The sequence below is a fragment of the Thalia democratica genome, chromosome 6 (genome assembly GCF_965202585.1).
Source record: "Thalia democratica chromosome 6, ktThaDemo2.hap1.1, whole genome shotgun sequence".
Taxonomy (NCBI): domain Eukaryota; kingdom Metazoa; phylum Chordata; class Thaliacea; order Salpida; family Salpidae; genus Thalia; species Thalia democratica.
The window spans coordinates 40,735,693-40,759,013 of record NC_139170.1 but is presented as its reverse complement, the minus strand read 5'-3'; the positions used below and the strand labels follow the sequence as shown (position 1 = coordinate 40,759,013).

The window sequence follows — 23,321 nt, the reverse complement described above, 5'->3', positions numbered from 1 at the left end:
ATTAAAAAATCTGTTTACAATATGAATATTTCACATTTTGAACTTTTGACTAAGTGCAACTATTCACACAAAACATAGTAAAAACTTATAAACAAAAACATATCTACTGTCCTGGACAAGACGTTAAAAGGTATCGAAGTGGTGTGCAACTCGATACCCGAAAGGTTCGTCGTGCACCAGGTCTTAGGACCAAATACTTTGAGCGTCTTGTTATCGTTCAATAAACATTACATGCAACACATTATGTAAATATATAACAAACTTGTTTTAGTGTTGTAGCTTATCAAAAATTGTATGCATAAAAATTAGAAAGAAAAACTACTGCAGTTGTTTAAGTGAATAAAAAGCAAAAAAATTAAGCTTACCATTCAATTGTTAGACCCTTTAGAAAGTTTGTGTTCAGTCCACTGTCATTGTCATCGTTTGTTTTTTAATATCAAAACTAACTTTTATATTCATTAATTGTTAAGATTAGAATACTGTTAGAAAAAAGTGTCACTTCTACTCAAAAAGTTAATATTATACTTTGAAACATAGTAGCTATAACATTACTAATAAAACAAATAGAATTAGAACAAAAACATTATATCATCAAAAACATATTATACTTACACATAATCAAAGCACTTATATTAATCATAGATTTACATAGTTTTAAAAATAGTATTTCAAATTATGGTTCACTAGCTAGAAGTTGTTTTGATTTTACGGAAATCACCCGTTTCGAAATATTTTGCTTTTTGGTCGAAATATAACAATAACTTTTAGCAAGCACAAACGTTCAAAGCGCTATGAAAATTTGAAAGCAAACAACCATTAGATAGTATATTTTCAAAAAACACAAAAAAAACATAGTATTTTTACTTTTATTTTGGTACAAACTTTATTTATTTCTTAACTTAAAGCACCAAAAATATAAATTTTTAGTAATTATTTGTTTTCGTTACACTGTTTTCACTTTGTTGTAGAAAGGATTTTTATTATCCTTGAAAATAAAAAACTTCAAAAATAAAATAAAATAAATAATTGAAGACTACAAACTAAAACTGTTTTAAACTATACCATAAAGCATATCTAAAGATTACTTTATAACTGGCTATTTTATAATACTTTAAAAAACTATTTTTGAAGTAGAAAAAGGCACAAATACGGTTTACAAAAATAAATACAATACTTTCATAATAAAAATTAAAAACATAAATGAAGTTTTCGTCGAAGAAACTAGATTGAATTTTCTTAGAGTCAATTTCTTTTGATATTGAAGTTTTCCATCTAAGCAGAAAATAGTGTTTAAAATGATTTTTTTTAATTAAACATTCATATTTGCACTTAGATCAGTTTTAAAAGAAATGCTTTTTTTTCGTCTCTGCATTTTAATTGTAATTTTTGATTGTCTTTTACAATTTAACTTATTGCTTAAACAGTTTAGTTTGTATTTCTTTGGCTTAACACGAGTTAATTTTATAAAGATCAGCGGTTTTATGTTATAAAAACTCTAAAACTATATTACGAGGATACTAGTAGGTTTTGATAATTTATAAAATTTTATATTTATCAGTAACATGTTGTTTAAATGTTGTATTAATAATACATCTAAATATCAATAATAAGGTTATATTACAGTCAAATCAATTAATACTTATTGTTATGTGTAAATTTGATATTTTAGTTTTACAATAAATATCGCGCATTTCATAAAATTTTACACTATTTATTAAAATGTTTGTAAAAAATATTTTGGTATACCAATAATATCTTCATTTAATTTATAAACAATTTCAATCGCAGTTTATTTTGAAATGCTCTACAATTTCGTATTACTAATTGTCAGACGTAAAGCAATATTTCGTCAAGTAAGAATTAGATGTGTTTTAAAAGTTTTTGTAGCATTAAAAAACGTTTTAGCGTAGTTTTATTTCCTAAAATGTAGTTCTTAAAAAGGCGAGTATATTTATTATAAACTGCCAAACAGCTATTTCTAAAATCCTACTAAAATCAAAGAACACATAAACATTATTTCCGTTGTTCTGAACTTTATACAAAGTTACGTTAAAACTAGTTAGTTTTAAAAACGTTCAATTAAAAATTAAAAATTCACTTGATTTCAGTTTTAAGTATATACACAAAAAAGAAATCTGCTAACCTTCAAAAAATGTTAATACAGTATTTATATACTATAGGCAATAGCATAATGTTAGTAAAATGATGTAACTTTTCTTTTTTAAATGTGATACTTATAAGTTTCTATTATTTATCATGTCTTGTGTATATGTTTTTTATTTATTTAAAGTATTCCCTTACAAAGTTTTAAACACTGATGCAAAGTTTACAGTTTACTTTAAAGTGAGTTGTGTTTACCACAGTCAACAAAATCGGCGAAAGTCTGCAGAACAAGTCCGGACTTTCGTTTGCCGTGAGACAAGCTCAAATTTAACAAAAGGGTTGATCATGCCAATTCGATCATCAGACCACAAGTTTACCGAAACTTGTGGTCTGATGATCGAATTGGCATGATCAACCCTTGTGTTTACCACAGATGTTTTTGTGTCAAAACTTTATTCCGACTAACGGCGTTTCACTGCTCTCAAATAAACTTAAGAACAGATCTACGGAGTCTATAAAACATCTGTGGTATATATTCTGATAAGCTTAGCTTATCAGGATCTCCAGGATTTAACGCCTTTTAACGTTACACCTTGTAAGTTGTATTTATTTAGTGTCATTTAAAAAGTTAGTTATAGTCGTGAACTTATTGTTATATGTTCGTAGATTTAGTGCTAATTTGAATAATCTGAAAGTAAAGTAAATTTTGGCTGTAAAAGTTGCTTTTTATCTGGACTAACTGAAATAAACTAACTAGTATCACAATAAATTATTAAACTTTATTTATAACTTTGTACATTAGATAAAATTTATTTTTACACCTTTTGATTTGATAACGCTTCATCATCGTTATTTTTTATTTTTTTAATTTAATTGAACTACTTAAAAGTTTTTATGAAAACTTCATTTTGAGTAAATCGATTTAGTTGTATATAAAAACTGAATTTTTAATTTGAACTTTAAAAGTATAAAACACATTGTAAATAAAAATACTTTGCTGCAAATGATAATAAAACACGTGCATTTTATATCACAATGAAAATATCATGTGCTAAAAATATTAATATATAATAAATTCTTAAAATGTTAATTGCTTAAAAAACATTACTACAAAGATAAGTACCAAACTATGTTTTTGAAATTTATAGAAAATATAACAAGTCAAAATTAATTGTCTCAAAATAAAGAACTTTTGGCGTTTTCTTTTATAGAAGTCTATTTATTTTAAGTTTGCTTTTGCTAAATAGTGAGCTAAAAATCATAATAAATTTTGTAAACTTTTTTTAACTAGCTTTCGACTTTTTGTTCTTGTTTAAAAAAATAGTTTTATGGATTGTTAGACTAGACATGTTAAAAAATCTCTTAAGTAGTTTTGTTTTTGTACAAAGGTTGGTTCAACTTATATATCGCAATTGATTAATAAATACAACAAATGTAAAACATTTAACAGATGTACAAAATTTTTAAAGTAATTTTTCAGTTCACGCTGTTTCAAGCATTGCTGGTTTGCGTGAATCACGTGTTAAATGATATTAACCAATCAGATCAAGTTTTTAGCTCGAAATGTTTCGGGGTTTGGTGCACAGTTATCACTGTTGTATATTTTGCCTTGTCACTTACAACTGCTATGATGGATTTGTTGATTGAAGGTTGTTTTAAACTAATTCATCTTATAAAGTGTTTATTACAAAAACTATTTTTTTTCTTTTTTTTTTTGAGTTTACATTTAAGTTTTTTTTAAAGATTTAAAAAAAAAAGTGTTAAGGGTATAAAAGTTTTTTAAACTAAAATTTTGAAAAAATTCCGAAATTTTTATAATCACCAAAGTAATTAAAATTAAGTCTTATTGAAACAGATTCAAGCAAAGAATGGTCAAAAGTAATAGCTATTTTTCAATCAATTTCAATAAACACTGCAGTAGCAAACTTTATCATCTTTGAAATTATGGGTAATGAACAAAATACTTTAAACAATAATTATTACTCTTTTGATGTTTATAGAACAATGTTTGTAATAGTTGTTCTTAAAGTTATTTTTACAAGATCCAAATATAAAAATGTCAATATGTTTTTTACCATTTTGTTTGTTACGTTTTATTTAACGTATTATTTGTTGTACCAAAAATTACTTGAAGCTAATGATTTTTTTGTAAATCCAGAAGAAATTAAGTTTGTCTTTTTGTATATTACTCATATAATTTTATCGCATTACACAATGGTAATATTAGATAGGATTTGTCTCAAATTATTGAAAATTCTATATTCGATGAACTACATATTAAATTGCTTCTTTCGTCATTTGAACTTCATTAGAATAGAAAGAATAGCTAAATGACTATTCTTCCGTTGTTTACAGTCTAAATTTTATTGTTTTCGAAACTGTTTTTTTATTTTTTGAATTATTTCATGAACTCTTACGCTTTTAAATTACAAAATCTTTTATACTTTTTAATACTAATAAATTTTTGTATTGAAGGAAAGTTTACGTTTTTGCTTAACTTAACTACAGTTAAAGATTTTTAATAAAAACTAAAACATATTTGTGGTCTTAATCTTAGAAATAGTAAAAGAAATAATGTAAAACGAAGTCAAAAGTTAACTGAAATTTATACTTAAAAGTATAAGTATAGATTCTAAATAAATAAATTGATAGTTTTTATCAATGTACATTAAAAACTTACATACCTTTGAACTGTTTATCCTTAAATATAAATTGTATAAAAAATAAGAATGTAATTAACACTATACGCGCTGATTTTTTTTTTGTTTTACAGTTTGTATAAAACTCTAAATAATAAATTATTCAACTTTTGTTTTATTTAAAGGTTTTAGCTTAATTTTAAGACCTTCATTAAGTACTACATTTAAATATCTAAAGACGAAATATTTTTTGATACATACATATTTTTGTTTGTAATACTTCGGTTTTTTAAATACAAGTTTTAAGTACTAGTTTTAGAAAACAAGTTTTGGAGAATCACAATTTCACAACTAAAGTATTGGTCTAGTTTATTTTTGAAATTGCTTTTAACTTTTGTAATTACGTTTAATTGTAAAACAAAATTTAATTTGTTCAAAATAATATTTTTACAGTAAATAGAAAAAACTAGCTTTGTTTAGTATTTATACCTTGGTCGTGTTACAAACGTCTAAAATGATTTATTCATTTAGAAATTCAAAATACAACTTTTACAAAAAAAATACAATTTTTGTGTATTAGGTCCTTTGACTAATTGTTTTCAGCGCTTTTGTCGTTCAATAAACAAAAAAAACTGTACCGACAAGTTATTTAAAAATAATAATTTGTACATACTTTTTTCTAAACGTATTACGTAATTTATTTTCAAGTTAGCAACCTTCAAACGTCAGTTTTAATAATTGTTTGTTTACTATAAAACAAGTTTAAGGTTAAAATGTTAAACGTAGAAAATTCTCTGTTACTTAGTAAGTGTTTTACACTTAAAAATAAATGAAACTAGGTTATATTTTGAAATTAATAAACAACTAAAATAATAAATTAAACGTTGTTTATTCATAAAATTATATTTTTTTTCAAATGTATAACTTTTCTTTTGTAATTAACAAAATAAAATAAAACTCTGCTATAAAAATAAATTTTGTGCTTATTTTCATTTTTGTTTTTATTGTTTTTAAATCGTGTTTAAAGCTCATAAAATTCACATATCTTAAGCAAAACGAACACTTGAGTTTTATATAATTTATTATTAAATGTGTGTTAACTATTTTTTGTACAACAAATGATTTATACTTACCACAGATTGTATTTTATACAATACAATTAAATAACTAAATAATAAGATTTTTTGTTATATTAATGTTTTAATAACAAAGTCTTTTTGTCATTAATGAATACTTATATTTACTGATATAATTTTTTCTGGTAATTTCCTATTCTATTTGTAGAAACTTACTACGAAGAAAATTTATTTTCAAACAGTTTTATAAACTTTTATTGAGCAATTTCCTTAAATTAGAAAAAAACAAACAAATTTATACACGAAGTAGTATAAAACAAGGTTTATACAAAACTTCAAAAGAATTACAGTACTTATATTAGGTTAATTTTAAACATGACAAACAAAATATCGATTAAACAAACAAAGTTATCGATTTAACAAACACAAGTCTTCAAAATAAAGTTTTATGCAAAAAAACTTATTTGCAAGGCTATGTTGAAAATAATTTTGAGTTTACTTTTTAAACTTGACCTTAATTTAAACACCTTTGAAGTTTCGTAAGTAAGGTAAAATTTTGTATTTTTAGTAAACATAAAATACAGCGTGTAGAAACTCTCAGACTAGAAACAAAGTGTATGTTTGCTTAACTAAATGTATAAAACTCGAAAACTAAAAACACAATGCGTATTTATAAAATAAACTTAAGTTCATATGTAAAAATATTTTAGCTGTAATATTTCAAGCTGAAAATAAGTGTAGAGTGTTTTAGTTAACGCAAAAAAATTATAAAAATAAATTAACATGCTGTAATTTTATAGAAAAATGCATAAGTTTTGTATTAAAACACGGTTGTAATAAAAATAATTTTACAAAGTTATATAAATTTAAAATTAATTTTAAAAAGTACCCATTTTTTCAAAAATTTTATTTTTAAAACAAAATACTATTTCGTAAGTTATTTTGTCATCAATACTTTCAGACAGCTATAGTGTAGAAAACATGAAGATTTTTTGTACAATATTACTAATATGCACAATTTTTGCGAGCGTTTCAGCCAACAACCAAAGTAGAGTTGAATTAGCATTCACATGTGAGGAACTACAGAACATGAAAGATACTTTTATTAATAAGTTCGGTTAGTAAAACTAAGATTTATTGTTTTAAATGAAAATAAGTTTGTTGGACTTTTTTCTCTTTACTAGTATGTTTAGCTGGTAGTTGTACAACTTACGACTTATTTTTAATCAAAACAGCTTGTGTATGTTATTTATATAAACTATTACAGAAAATGATGTAAACTTATTTAATCAAAATAATATTAGCTTTTTCTAAACTAAAACTACTGTAAAGTTGTTGATAGAAAGTAGATATTACTATTTATTGTGTAAAGTTATTGTTTTTATTCAAGAAATATTTTTTCCATAGTTGAGTACGAGTTCAAGATAACAACGAACAGAGGTAGTTACTGGGAATGTCGTGAACAGTGTCTCGACATGGGAGGAGATTTACTGTACCATAGCTTTGGTGAAGAGGGAAAACACTATCACAAGTTTGTTATTGTTAAGGTTAATGTTTTTTTAAGAAAAACTTTAAAGTTGGGGATGGATCTGTTTTACACGAAGACAATTTTGCACGGTTACACTTCTGCACGAGGTAAGGGTTATGGTTAGGGTTAAAGTCGCTGTTAGAGTTTTTGGTCAGAGTTAGGAAAAGGGTTAAAGATGTACTTAGGTTCAGGGTTAGGGTCAGTGTCAGGATGTACACGTTCAAAGTGACGCCGTATTTAAATAGCCACTTATGCAAAAAATGCGCTGTGCAAAACTGCTTCATGCGAGTGTGACCCTTCGCGAAAAAGTGACATTAAAGTTTCAAGATGTTTAGTATAAATTTAAAAGGTCTTTTTTACAATTTAATTATTTTAGTTGATGTCTTCCTTACTTTAAAACAATAAATTTAATTAAAACTACTAGCTGATTTAACTACATTAAAAAATAAAACTTGTAGTTTTGTAGTTTGTTTATTAGTTTTATTAAAATTAACAGTGAAATAAAGGATCTTATCAAGAGAGAAACCGGTAAGAACTTTTGGGTCGGTGCAGACGACTTGGGTCGCGAAGGATCTTTCAGAATGTTGAACGGAACAAAATTTGAGGTCGATCACAATTCACTTTACGACTGGTACGGAAGCAACCCAGATGACTCCAATGGTGCCGAAGATTGTGTTATGATTTGGACTACCTACAATGGGCTTAATGATTTGATTTGTAGTTTGAACTCTGGTGCTTTTAATGATGGTAAAAACATTCATGGAATATGTGAGATTCCTAAATACAACTGCAAATAATTAAAACTTTTTCTTTACTTATTAGGATAAAAAAGTAAAAGTGAAAATTTTTTGTTTGTATTGAAATATTATTTTAGTTATATACCTTAATTTGTATGTTTTGTTAATGCTTTGATTTAATATAGCGTTTCAACAGTAGTTGGTATAGTTTAGTTGTAGTTTATAAAAATATTAAATAATAACAATAAATTTAATAAGACTAAAACAAATTTAACTATTGAAAAAAATATAATTAAAACAAAGTATTTACAGTTTTATAAACTATAATATGTATTTATTATTACAAAACTTCTATATGTTCAGTATATAGCAGTAATGAATTACTCCAAGCGAAACTTTGTAATATCTAAACTAAGTTGATAAATAAAATAGGTGGTTCTAAACTTTTATATAATTCTAAATGTGAAGAATTTATTCCTTTAGAAAACAAATTAAATTAAATAAAGAACACATTTTGATTAAAACTAAATTTAGTTTAAAATCTTCGCGCAATATTACAGAAGCCAAAAAATGTTTATCTTTTTACTATAATGAAAAAGTATTTTTTAAACGTTATCTTAAAAACGATTTCTAATTATAATTTTATTACTTACTATATTATTTTTATGCGTTAAAAGTCAGTTTTTAACTATCTTAGTTTAAATATTGATAAATCAAAATCAAATTAAATACTAAATCTACTGCGAAAAAGTATAACTATTATTAAAATATAATTTAAGCTTTTTGGTTTAATTATGACTTCAAAAGTATTAAATTTTTTTACCAAATATTTATCCAAATTTTAACTTTTTAAATTTGGAGTAATCTTTCAAAAAATATATGTATCATTGTTTCAAGTTTATACAAACAATGTTTTTATACTAAAAAAAATACTCTTTTTTTTTTACTGGTATCTGTCAACTTTGCTGTAGTGATACTAATAAGAAAATTAAATTCGAAGCATAATTGCTCTAAGAGACTTTTGTAAATCATGGTTTTTTAAAAGCTAAAAAACATTTTTTTTTACTGTGAAAACACATAAAATTTACAACAACTTAGTTTAAAAAAAACTTTGCTTTTAATGATTCTTTTTCAAAACTAAACTCATATCTGGTAGTCAGATTGAATTTGATAGTATTTATTTGTCGAGCTGTTATTAACCTCATTACTTCTTTAATTTTACTTGTGCTCAAAACTATGCGTATGAATTTGAATAAACTAGTATTCAATTTCTAAACAGTACGTTAGTATGAAACTTTTTTATTAAAAGGACTTTTTATCGGTCAAGTTAAATCAGTATTAAAGTTAGAGTTAATTCTTTATGACAGCTCTTATAATAGATTTTATTAAACCTAATCAAAAATTGGTTATCAGTTTATCGTTTTGGTTCATCATCGCGTTTTACGTTAAACTTACTTCACGTTAAAAAGTGACAGTAACTTATTTTTTCAAATTTAAATTTTTAAGTATACGCATGCTAAAATATCTATTTAAGTCTAAGACAGATGAATAAAATTTTCAAGTTTAGTTGAACAATATACAAAATATATATATAAAGCGCTAAACGATAAAAAAGCGCTCAAAAATTTTGGTCTAAAGATCTGGAGTACAAAGGAACTTTCGGTTATGGAGTCTTACACCATGAAAATATGTATGAGTTTTTCTGGTAAATAAGGTTTTCAATTTTTGTTACCTATGAGAAATTTTTTGGATGTTATTTATTTTAAACTAGAAGTAATCTACAGTTACAATAGTATTCTTTAAATGAAGTTTTTTTCAATATTGCTATATTAACAGTTTTGAAACCGTTCAGCTTTATAGATTAGCTTTGCACAACAGGTAAAAAATACTTTTTTCGAAATAATCATATTTTAAGGGACGTATTTGGTGTAAAAATATGTTATAAAATTGTATAATATAATAGTAAATGCATAACATAAAATGAATGTTTTTGTTCAAGTGTCAACCTTAGGGTTTAGTTGATGCAATGTTCACCTAAAAAACGTTTAGGAGTACTTTTTACATTGTAATCATCATCTAGTCACACGCTATTTTTTAATAACTTTTTTAGTTTTTAAACTAAATATAACAGACAAGGGTATTACTTTTCTAAATTAAAAAACAATGTCATGTTTTCAAAAATTAACAAATCTTTAAGCAGAGTTTATATTCAAGTAGAATTCTATCATATTTTGCACAACTAATTAGACCTATGCTGTAAAAACTTAAGAAAAATCAAAAAATGCATAATTAAATTTAACATTTCAATTATACTAATAAATTAAACCTGGGTTCGGCAAACTGCGACTGACAAAGATAAAACTGCGAGCATGCAAATGTTGGCCTGCCAAAAATAATTGGAAACTTACAATAGATGTTCTGGCATTTAAAACTATAAGTAAAAAAGTAAAGGATTAGACAGAACTTGAAGGAATTTGCATTCAGTTATGAAAAACTAAAAACTGAAACTACAACTGCGCCTTGAGAATATTTTGGCGGAGACATTTAAATGTCTGCCAACTCTGGAGCTAAGCAAATCTTAGTTTATATGCAATTATAATAAGTTATGCAATAACTAATTCAAGAACATTTTAGTGAAAAATACAAAATCATAAAGCTCTACAGGTACAGGGTTGCCAAATTTTTTTTTTTGTAAGTTTATTTTAGTGAATGTATAAATGAATGTTTAAATTATCTAAGTGTAAATTTGTTTGGTCTGTTTTAATTATAAAATAAACTTAAGTTTAAGAACTATCTTGAATAGTATAACGACATTAAAAAGTATTTGTAAAATTACTTTACATGTGTTTTTTGATAAAAATGAAACACAATAAATTGTTTATCTTTATGATAGTTGTTTTGTATATAATCGAAATTTTGTAACTTTACGTTGAAAAACAGTTTAGAAATACAGGTTTTTTAGAGGTTTTTGTTCAAAATTACAGGTTTTTTCAAAACTTCTCTTATTCCAGGTTTTTTTTTTTGCCTAAATCGTTAAACTTAAAAGTTTTTTCCAGGGTTCCAAGTTTTTTGTCATACCTGCAATTAGCGCATTAAGTAATTTTAACAGATAATATGAGAACAAATATTTATTGGACATAAAACATCGGTGTTAAATAAATATATATTACAATATCATAATCAAATAGAATCAAAATAAATAAATCAAATAGAAAAAATCTTACTGCTCACAGTTTATTGACTTGTAGATTTTTTTGACAGTGCAGCTATAACACAAACCACATTTACTTAAACTATTTAGAGATAGTTAACAATAAACTTTGTATCATAAAACTTGAACTTTAAAAAAGACCGTAGTACCAAAAGCAAACAAAATGTAAAACCATGATGTTTTTATGAGAAAACATGGTATTTTAATTACTCTTTTAGAATATAAACTCCAAATAATTAACTTATTTATCAAAAAAGATTAAAACAAAAATCGGTTAACTATCATCGCTTAATGTTTTTGTGTGAATATATATTAAAAAAAAATGTAAAAACAACATAACTAAAAGATAGTATACTTACTCCATACATCACGGTCCTGGACCAGACGTAAAAAGGTATCCATGTTGTGCAACTCGATAACCAAAAGTTTCTTCGTTCACCAGGATTTTAAGCGTCTTTATTTTTCGTTCAATAATTCATAATATAAAAACGTCATCGCCATCTGAACTAAAATTCGCATAACCAATAATGGCAAACCTTAGATCAGGGATCGACTAACTGCGGCCCGCGCGCCAAGTGTGACCTGTAAAGCTAAAATAGCGGCCCGCGAGGTATATTTAGGCCTAAAATAATTTTTTTTAACATCAAAAAATTACTTTGTATTAGAAACTTGAAGTTAGGCTAATAACTAGTGTTCTGTTATTGCTTAATTTGAATATTAAATAACTTTTTCTTTACTGATAACCATTTTTTTTTTAAAGTTGTGTAAATAAGTATATTACTCATGTATATATCATCCCTATAAATATATTATATATAAAATTTCTCCTGTAAGTAAAAGCTTTTTTAGTCAATCTAAAGCCTTTCAAAGTTGCTTTGTTATTTCAAGTCTACAGGTAATAAAATCGATGGCTTGTTACCCTAATAAGTAAGCAATAATAATATCAAAACAATTGTCTTGAAGATCGTGTTAATTTAAGCAATTTGTTAAATTATTTTGTAGTATTTGCAAAAGAATAGAGTTTTATTTAGCTTTATCAATAACACCTCAACTATTTTTAACTAGTTATCATCATTTAACATTCTGTTAGTTACTTAAATGGTATTTACTGTTTGCATTTATTTTAAAATTAATGGACTTTATTTTTTTAGTTCAGTTTGTTGTGTTTTAACATAAAAACCAATCTAATATTACTTAAAAAAATAAGTGAAGAATTAACAAAAAGACTGTCATAATGATATTTAGTTCTCTATGTATATCTCAAACCATATCTTCAATCATAAGTTTTATAATACTTCGACCAACTAAAGTTTAAATCGATTATTACTATAAGTATTAAACTGTATATTATCTTTACAACTGTTTTCTTCCCTACATAGACTTTAAATATCTGTTTTTAAAAAATATAAAAGACAAAAATGTCTAAGACATCTTCTGCAAATAATACTGACTAAACCTATTAGCACATGTTCTCAATGTTTTCATTGGTTGAGTTATAACCAAAAATAGTAAAATTATAAACTTTTAACTACCTTTCAATGTGGTTTGAATATAAATATAAGGAGTTTTAAACCTTTAATTTAAAGCATTTTAACTTGCTAGTGTATGCCTTGTCAGCCAAAAGCTTTAATTATATCTCATTAATCGCTTTATCTTTATAAAGCTTCAATGAAGCAGCTTTAAAAATTTACACAAAACCAGCTAGACTAAATGTACCTTTTTGGTTATTAAAAATATTATACCTTGCAATATATAACCATATAAATTTATTTTATAAGTGTTGTAATTTGCCTGCAGTTTTTAGCCCAATGTTTTAAATATTTGTTTTTACTTTTGGTAATATGGATAACCACCTTCATACGAGGTATGACTTTTGTATCTAGTAAATACTTAACTTTAAGATTCTTAAGAATTTTACTCTTAACTGCCATTTTAACAACTATTTTGAACTAATAAGTTAGGTGTACAATCTAATGACTATATGTTTTATAACATTCTGAAACTGATTTGTAAACAAATAGTAAAAAATGTGGATCCCGAACTACTAGCCAGTTTGTATAATCATTGGTCACTTTCATATAACCAGTTTAAAAAAGTAGGCTTTCCTTTAAAAACATAAATGGATGGGGACCGGTCTGCTACAAGTCTAAGGCGATTCTAATGGGCTAATATTTTACTTAGTAATAAAAATTTATTTTCTTTAACCTCGGGTAAGGTGGTATGAAAGGTCGAGTTCAAATGTCATTAATAAGCAGTTGTATTATAAATCTACCTTATTTGTACAATTTTATGAATGAAAAAAAATTCTAAACCTTACAACTGCAGTCAAGCTTAATGGGACTTTAGTATAAAGTTTTAGTATAAAGATTAAAGTTTTCAAAAAATTGGATATCATATAAATTTTAATAATGAAATGCCTTTCTTAATTACGATTAGCAGAAGTTGGCGACAACCATGTGTGAAAATAAAATAAACCAATAAAAAAGAAGACTTAGATAAATAGTTTTAGTTATTAACTTAAATTTTTGTACACTTTAAATTGAAACCAACCATGGTTAAGCACATACTTATTTTCACTGTTTTAGATTACTATCAAACTGAAGTTTTTTAAGACCATCTTTCTATACTTCATCTTCAAACTTAAATCAGTCAGGGTTGCCACTGGTATTTGAGAAATTTCTTTCCAGGTTTTCTGAATTTCTTGCAGGTTTTAGAAAATACACGTTTTTGGGTCTATTTTTAGTTTTAAGTTAAGTGCAAGGTTAAAACTATATTTGTTAGTATAGCGACATTAAAAAGATACTGTCAAGTACTTCAAATGTTTTTATTTATAAAAAAAAAATTATGCTAACAAAAATAATTTATCTATATAATAGAATTGTTCAAAACAAAATGTTACTACTTAACATGTAAAAATTGTTTAAAATTTTAAGCATTTTTTCTAAACTTTAACTTCCAGGGTCAGATTTTTTTAGCTTAAATTATCAAATTCAAGACTTTGTGGTAACCTTGTCAACTACATTGAATTCGGATTACATGTCTAATATCATAACTATTTTAGTTATACCTCAACTTATCAAGAATATTTAGCTTAATTATTAAGCTTTAACAACTAAAAAGGACTAATTATAACTTGTAACAAAAATTAATTTTTATGTGAAATTTTTTACCTGAAATATTCTATGCTAGATTTGCATTTGATTACAAGTTTTTAACGTTTGCGAACAATTAAAACTTGTAATTGATATATGTATCAAAACAATAACTTTAAGTTGATATTTACTTAATATATGTTTACAGCTATAAACTAAAAAAAACCCAAGCATAATTAATTCACAATTTAATCAACTAATGAGAACGAAGAACACGATAACAACGTTCATGAAGGTCGCCATAGAAACTAGTACCTCCTGGGGGGTCCCCTCGGTCCGCCCCTACCCCTTCCTCGGCCGCCCCTGCCAGCTCTTCCCCTTCCCCCTCTGCCGCCGCCGCCACGGCTTCCGCCTCTTCCTCCCCTACCAGCTTTCCTGGGTCCGTCATCGACCAACAAGTTGTCCAACGCCAAGTGGTCGGGCAAGATGTAGTACCTGGAATGTTTGATTTTGACTTGCTTGCATGTTATATTATATGTTTACGTTTGTTTGACTCAGTCGTTAGCAAAACCGTATGTTTGTTAGATAAGCTTGTGAATAAGTCTATAAGTTGGTACTAGATATATAATAAATGGGTTTCAATTATTATCTAAATCCAAAGTTCTCTGCGGTATTTGTTTATGCAGGTGTCCTGTTGAAGATGTATTTAGTTTGACTGACAAATAAAGTAAGCTTTCGCATTGGGAGTTAAATAGTTGGGTATTAAACAGTTTTTTTTTACATATAAAAGCTGCAAGCTATTTAGTTGTACGGATCTATGTAGTGGCAACTTGCAATAAACTACGTTGTATAATTGAAATTTGATAGCTATATAGTGATTAAAAGTTATTTAACCTTACGCTTTTTGTCGACGTAACAAAATTTATCTAAAAATTAAGATTCTTTTTTTTTCCTTTTTTTTTTATATATAGGCATCAGATAGTATTTTATTTCTAACTTTGTTGTTTTTTATTGTTTGTTATGTTATATTTAAGAGAATGTGTAGTTAGATGAGAAGAATTATTGTACAAGCTAATAAAAAAATTAGAACATATTCTATTAAACATTCTATTCTTTTATAATTAAAAAGTAACATTGTACCAGTTTAAAATTTAAGTCTAATTTAACATTTTCGTAACTGTAGACAATTATGGATTTGAAAAATGTATGTATTTACAAGGATAGAGCAGGACAATACTTTTATGGTCAAAAAGTTAAAGAAGTAAAAGAAAGAATAGTTAATTTAAGAAAACTTGATTATTTCATCCACTAGTTGAAATAAAAACCCAGACAAGGTATTGCTGTTTTCAAAAAAAAACAACATTAATGTTAAAACAACTATTAAAAAGAAATTAAGTTTCATAATAAATTCATGCAAGAGTATTATATTAGAGGCTGTAATTAGGTTGTAGGAAATAATCGAACTTCAGCATACTTTAAAATGAAGAATGAAACATTAGCAAATAATTGGTTTAATCTATATACTGAATTGCAATTAAGTTTTTGATACTATTGGCTTGTAAATCGGCTAGCAAATACTTATCTTAAATTTAATATAAAAATACTTAAATACTAGTCACGTACTTCCATCACCACTATATAAGTTTTTATGTTTATAAGGACCATAAATTTAAAAAGTCAGTAAATATTATGATTTACTAAAAAAATTGCTCTTATTTTAGAAGAAAACAAAAAAAAAGAAGTTATCACCAAGCAATACAGTAAAAAATTTAAATGAAAAACTACTTGCAAAATTGTTAAAATGTTTTACTTACTAATCTAATTTACTAACATTTTTAGTAATTTAAAAATCAGACTTTATTTTATAACTTTAAATGAATAAATGAACACTCAATTTTTTTCTTTCCAATATATTTCCTTCAGGGAAACTACAATTGAAACAATACAATAAAACACAACAAGTATTTATACAAAAGTTTTACAAATTAATTAACTAATCGATTAAGTAAACGTTAGTGTAATCAACAAAAACTTTAACAAACAACACAAAATGGCCTTAACTAAATAAGCCTAAGGCGTAGTCAAATTCTTATAAAGTTTTTGTTGATCACATTAACGTTTACTTAATCGATTAGCTAATTAATTTGTAAAACTTTTGTATATATACTTGTTGTGTTTTATTGTATTGTTTCAATTGTAATTTCCCTGAAGAGAATTTGATGAAATATATTGGAAAGAAAAAATTTGAGTGTTCATTTATTCATTAAAAATTACTAAGAGTAGATTGAATTTATTTTAACTGCATGACCAATATGATGAGCACTTCAATTGACACTGCCACATTTAGATAAAAATGAAACAACGACTAAAATCTAAGCGTGTAAAACTTGTTTTGTATGACCATATATAAAACTATAAATATAAGTACCTACATAACTACCACATTATAAGTTGTTCATAATATATACTTATGAAAAACAAACTACTCATTCAACTAATAAATGCATCACATTTAAAGTTAAAAAAATTAAACAAATGCTAGAAAGATTAGAAAATTCAAGTTTTAGTTTTGAACAAAAAAGGTTGTTAGATTTAACTTGTGTTAAATAGTAAAATAAGGTTTAGAAAAATGCTGAACATGTTTTCAAAATATTAGAATATCATTAGGTTTATAATTTTTGAAAAACTATGGAAAAAATTTTTTTTTTAAGTAGTAATGAACACAAAAGTTTCCTTATTTGAACAACGTACGACAACTCATTTTCAACTATGAATCATGACACCGTGTGCAACGCCATATGGTAAGCGGATGATTTTTAACAACTAGAGTGTTACTACGTTTTTAAAAAAATCTTACAGCTATGTAAAAACTTCGAAAAAAAACAAAATCGAGATTGCTGTAAAATAGTTAAGCACACTTTTATAAGATATTTCAAGTTGGTCCACACCTCAAACGATATTTTTACATGTTGCTAATAGATTTTAAAACATTTAAATTGCTTAAATTTGAACGAGTCTTCATTATATTTGTTCATATTATTAACAGTTTATTAACGTTAGTCTTTAATATATTGTTTTACTTAATATAATAGAGGTATCACAAATTACAAGTAGCTTTTTTTTTTGAGACATCACATATAATATACAAAATTTGCCAGTTATTGAACAAAATTTAATTAAAAAACGACTTGGTTTGAAACGTTTGAAACATGTTATGAGGTGTTCTATTTAGGAGATTAATTGTTAGAGCAACAATGATTCTAGAAAAATAAACATAAGTTCAGTAAAAATAAATACACGTAATTAAAATAAACCTTACTTAAAAATTCATTAATTTGCTTCAAATCCAAACAAAAACAATATAAGAACCTGATATTGTTGCTTCTGACAGAGACACTGTCATTTGTAATGAGACCTTATTGATTATGCATAAAAATGTTTTTGCTAGATAAGTACAAATCTAATCAAGTACCTGATATTGTTGCCCCTGACAGAAAGACTGTCCACGGTGATTGGAGCCCTTCCCTTCATAGTCATCTTGACGTTCTTCAAGTGAGTGTTCATCGTCATGTCAACACCAGCAATGCTGCCTGTTTAGTAAAAATATTTATATTAAAAGAAGTACAATTAACATTTAAAAACTCACTTACATTTATTTGAATATGTCAATACCAGCTATGCAGCATTCAAGTTTAGTTTGTAGGAAATTATACATTTATGACAAGTATAAAAAAATCATTTTCTTTCAAATTATGCACACTGTTTATAACACAAACAATTTTTCTTATTACTATTTAATCAATATGTAGAGTTGCATGGTTTTTTTTTAAGTTTCTTGAAGCTTATCTGACTTTCTTCCAGGTTTTTAAAAAACTAGCTTTTTTAGACCATTTTTAGTATAAAATTAAACTATAAGTATTGATTAAACTGTCTTAAATAGTATAAGAACATCAAAAAGATACTGTAAAGCTACTTTAAATGTGCTTTTTAAGAAAAAAAATTAAATGATCAAACGATTTTTATTGTAAAGATAATTTTTTTTGAACCTAATCAACATTTCATTACTTAACATGTAAAAGTAGTATAAAATTTCAGGATTTGGAGATTTTTGTGAGAAATTCCAGGTATTTTTCAAAACTTCTCAAATTCCAGGCTTTTCCAGGATTCCAGGTATTTTAACAATCCTAATCCTGGATAGGGCATAAAAAACTGTTTACTATTTGGTCTAAAAACATATTTAACAGGCTACCAGTGGCATTTAATTGATTTATAATTTTAAAGATTTTGTGGATCTAAGCTGGGGAAATAAAAAGGATCTTTACAAACAAAGGAAGCAAACTTAACAGCAAAAACTAGTTTATTATAAACTTATTTTCTTACTTATAACACACGTTCGTGACTACTTCATCTTTTAACACCACTTTATCTGACTGATTTTGTTCTTGAATTCAATTTGATATTTATCTATTCAGAAACTTTTTTTTTTCTTTGTTTTAGATGCTTAAAATCTGATTTTTTTAATAAGGCTAGAATTAATTACTAAAAATTGATTTATTAATTGAAAAAACTTAATGGGTAATTTTTAGAGTTTTTTTTATGTAAATTTATAAAAAATTCCAAAAAAACTTGCCTGATTACATTAAGAAAAAATTTATCAAAACAAAACAAGTTACAAAAAGTTTCAGAAAATTGTTTGAAAAAATACAAGAGAATACATTTTACTTTCTTTAAATTTATTTTAGTACTTTCGTAGTAAGGCTCATCAGAAATGGTTTCTTACTAAATTGGAATGAACACAAATTGAAATAAAATCATACTGAAGTTTAAACTTTTGAAATATAAAATGACGTAATTATCAAATGTTAAAATTAACTTAATCAAATGTTAAAATTAACTAAGTGCTTATGCTATATACATTTGGTATACTAAAAAAACTCGTTAGAATTAAAACAGTCTAAAATAAACAAGCAATAAAAATTAAAACTATACTTTAAATAAAAATTTAACAAGAAACTAATTACTTTAAAATTGCTTAATTGGATTAAAAAAGGTTAGTTTGGTATACAAACTTTTTCTGCTTACATAAACTGGGCCTTTAAGATTGAATACATCAGCCTTACTACGAAAATACTAAAATAAATTTTAAGAAAATGGAATGTATTCTGTTCTATTTTTTAAATAATTAATGCACCGGAAAAAAGCTGTTCAAAAATGTTTGAGTTCTACAAATAGTTTCATATATATTCAAGTTAAAAATTTAAAATTGGAGTTTGTCTTTAGTAACTTTTTTTAATAATTTTGGACCTACTGTGAGTGTACCAATAAAACTTAATGTGGATTACTTTTACTTTATGTTATTGTAATTTATAGTTAAATTATATAGTGAAGTCCAAAGATGATTTATGATATGTAGCTGATATAGTTTAATAATTAAAGAAGAAGTGAGGTATCTAAATTTGGTAACAAGTAAATTAACTTTTAATCAAGTTAAAAACTAATCGCTTAGCTTTTAATACTTTAGGGTTGCCTTGAGTTTTTGGTATTTTTCTTCCAGGTTTAGATTTTATCACTTTCATAGGAAATAAAAGGAAATTTCAAGTTTTAATAGGTTAAGTGATTTTGGAATAAATTATGTTTTCTTTTTTTGCAAATTTATAAAATTCTAGGTTTTTACAATTCTTTTTTGCTTTTAATGTCAAATTCTAGATTGTTTGGTAACCCTAATAATTTTACAATTAAAATTTCAAATAAATCCTTCTTAATTAATTATTGAATGTTTGTTCAAAATAATTTATTTAAAGCTTTGATGATACTTTAACTTTATTAAATATTTTGAATTTTGTTTTAAGCAATAACAAAATTAATTAAAAACTTTTTGGGTTTTTGAGAAATACACTATTTTTTATTGATTGATCTTTTCTCAAATAGTTATCAAAGTACATACTTTTCACAAGTTTACAGAAAAGATACAGAAGCTCATTAATTCGACCTTGTAATATGTGTCAACTAAAAAGAGAATATTAAAATGTTTTTTATAAGTATATTTTTTTCTAAAAAGTTTTTTAAATTTGTTGGTTTAATATTCTAAAAAATAACTTTTTTTTTAAGTTTGAGAACAAAATAATATTTTATAAGTAAAACATTTTTTATTTAAAAATATATTGCTAATTGATTTTTTTAAGATATTTAAACTTTACTTAAAAATTTCGCGGAAATTGATTATAGATCTCAAGTAATGAACTAATTTTAAAGATAATTTTTTTAGCTTTAAATCAATTTCATAAAAAAACATATTAAAAATTATATGATAATTCACATGACATTTAAAAATGAACTAAAAAATATATGATAATTCACATGACATTAAAAAATGAATCAAAACATATGTATCAATTTGCTTAAAATTCATAATAAAATCATTTTTTACAAGTAAATGTTCAACTTTCAAGAACAGAAATTTTCAAATGTTCTTATTTTCTTACAGGGTTGCCACTCTTTGAGTCAAAAAAATCTTCCCTTGAGTAACCTTAAACTTCCCTAAGTTTCCCTGGGTTTCCCTGGGTTATTATCAAATACTTAAAAAATTTATTATTTTATAAAAAATTACAATGTTAATTCTAAAAATATTGAATAACTAGTTGCAAGGCTAAGAAATTTCTAAAAAAGCACTTAAAAAAATTAAATTAACTGTTTTGAACAAAATATTACTGGATCAACTAAATCTCATTCTAGATCTTGAAAAAAATTTCCCTGATATTTAAAAAAAAATATTAAAATTTACCTGAAATGTTTAGAAAAATCAAAACTGCCTAGAGTTTCCCTGAATTATTTGAGTTCATTGAGTGTGTTGCAACCCTGTTCTTAACTAAATTTATAATATCTAGATAGGTTTCCCAAACTTTTTTGCAAATGGCCCCCTTTAAAGAAGTTTAAAAAAGCAATGGCCCCCTTCAAGAAGATTACTCATAAACTACGATAAAATACACATAAGACCTTTTTTATTTTGTTTTTATTGCTCTTCATCTGAAACTCAAGAATACCTAGTGTAAGTTTCAAGTTATGGCCTCATGGCCCTTCTGTGGCTCCTTTACTGCTCATGGCCCCCCTCTTCCCCCTTTGCTGCTTGTGGCCCCTTGAGTATCTGTCATGGCCCACTTTGGGAAACCCTAATCTAGAACATGGTTTCCAAAACTTTTTTCAAAAAGCCCCCTTCAATAAAATAAAAAAGTTATGGCCCTTTCAACAAAATTTCTCAAAAAACAACCATTAAAACTGCCAATTTTTTTTTTTGCTTTTCATAATCAATACCAGAATATCAAGTGTAAGTTTGAAAAGGTGTCCTTTAGTCATCTATGGACTCTTTACTGCTCATTGGCTCCCTATGGACTCTTTACTGCTCATTGGTTCCCTATGGACCCTTTACTGCTCATTGGCTCCCTATGGACCCTTTACTGCTCATTGGCTTCCTATGGACCCTTTACTGCTCATTGGCTTCCTATGGACCCTTTACTGCTCATTGGCTCCATACAGACCCTTTACTGCTCATTGGCTCCATACAGACCCTTTACTGCACATTGGCTCCCTATAGCCCTCTACTGCTCATAGTCTCCATATAGCCCTCTACTGCTCATAGTCTCCATATAGCACTCTACTGCTCAGTCTCCATATAGCCCTTTACTGCTCATAGTCTCCCTATAGCCCCTTTACTGCTCATAGTCTCTCTATAGCCCCTTTTCTGCTCATGTCTCCCCTTTACTGCTCATGGCCCCCTAAATCTCTGTAATGGCTGCCAAGGGGGCTACTTGGCCCAGTTGAATTAACTCTGATCTAGAATCATGTATAAATGTTTGTTTATTTTCTATCATAATAATTTTAATAACACTATACTATCATAATAATTTTAATAACACTATATGAAAGTATTAAAAAGCTAGTCTTTATCAGTAAAATAATTTACCAGTTATAACTTCTTTAATACTGTTATGAACCTATTTTAATTTATAGCCTATGATTTATGGTGGTGCCATTCTTGAGTCCATTGGTGAAAATTAAATCATTTTAACTACATCTTTAGTATTATTTTAAGTTGCTGATGTTAAAATTTTTTAATTAAATTGTTCAAAAAAACCAATTAAATTTCCTCTCTAATTTATTGTTTATTAATGACAAACCATTGATGGTGGTGCCATTCTTGAGCTCAATGGTGACTGTCTCGTGGTTCAATTTCATCAAGAATCTTGCCAGCTTCATATTTCAATCAAATAGGTTTAATTGACGTCAAAAACTATATATGTAAGATTCTGAAATTTTTGAAGTTAGTAATATTGTTGTTTTGTCATTTAACAAATCGCCTTAGCTTTATCTAGTACTACTATCTGATTTTTAAATTTCTACTAACTTTAATATTAAATATTTGGAATGGAGAAATATAAAACATTAAGCTTATTAAATTAAAATTATTAAGGGGTTTTACAGAGATACTTTATATTATATTAAAAGTTATTTCTTTAAATATTTTAATACAACTAAGAATTTCTAATATTAAAATTTAGAAAGCTTTGTGTTAATTGGTATACTGAACTTTGATTATATTACAAGGTTTTTTACTGAAAAAAAAAATTTAAGTTGAAGTGATAACATCAGATAAAAAGTTAAATTAAAACAAAGGCAATAATTATTGTTGTATTTAATATAAGATATCTTTTAAGGCTATAGTGAGGGGAAAGGCGGTTTTTTACATGCTGATTTATTCTTAAGATTTTTAACTTAGCTAACACAACAGTAGAATTTAGATTTTTTTAATGAAAACTAGTTTTTAAGTGTTTATGGGACTAAGTCAGTTTAATAGAATCCTAATGGAAGGGTCAAAAGAAAAAATCAAAAAATGATTATTTCATTAGAAATATATTTTATTGTACAGTTTTTAAGCAACTGT

At 25.7% G+C, this 23,321-nt stretch overlaps 2 protein-coding genes across 2 annotated transcripts; one reads left to right on the top strand and one right to left on the bottom strand.

Moving 5' to 3' along the window:
- The first annotated feature begins 6,907 nt into the window (after positions 1–6,907).
- On the top strand, positions 6,908–8,143 carry LOC145839072 (salivary C-type lectin 1-like). The gene is made up of 3 exons (XM_082946683.1): positions 6,908–6,935; positions 7,226–7,349; positions 7,843–8,143. Exons 1-3 carry the CDS (start codon positions 6,908–6,910, stop codon positions 8,141–8,143), a joined length of 453 nt encoding a protein of 150 aa, XP_082802809.1.
- A 6,524-nt stretch (positions 8,144–14,667) lies between these two features.
- On the bottom strand, positions 14,668–22,688 carry LOC145838223 (uncharacterized). Its single transcript, XM_082945785.1, has 3 exons — positions 22,558–22,688; positions 17,859–17,976; positions 14,668–14,881 (listed from the first exon to the last, which is right to left on the bottom strand). The coding sequence occupies exons 1-3, from the start codon at positions 22,634–22,636 to the stop codon at positions 14,695–14,697; spliced, it is 384 nt and encodes a 127-aa protein (XP_082801911.1). The 5' UTR covers positions 22,637–22,688; the 3' UTR covers positions 14,668–14,694.
- Between the last annotated feature and the right edge of the window lie 633 nt (positions 22,689–23,321).

Coding starts and splice junctions, on each gene's coding strand:
- LOC145838223 (XM_082945785.1), bottom strand. CDS start 22,636: ATGAAGCTGGCAAGATTCTTGATGAAATTGAACCACGAGACAGTCACC. Junction 17,977..22,557: donor GAATGGCACCACCATCAATG/GTTTGTCATTAA, acceptor TTTACTAAACAG/GCAGCATTGCTGGTGTTGAC. Junction 14,882..17,858: donor GTCAGGGGCAACAATATCAG/GTACTTGATTAG, acceptor CAAACATTCCAG/GTACTACATCTTGCCCGACC.
- LOC145839072 (XM_082946683.1), top strand. CDS start 6,908: ATGAAAGATACTTTTATTAATAAGTTCG. Junction 6,936..7,225: donor TACTTTTATTAATAAGTTCG/GTTAGTAAAACT, acceptor TTTTTTCCATAG/TTGAGTACGAGTTCAAGATA. Junction 7,350..7,842: donor GAGGGAAAACACTATCACAA/GTTTGTTATTGT, acceptor TAAAATTAACAG/TGAAATAAAGGATCTTATCA.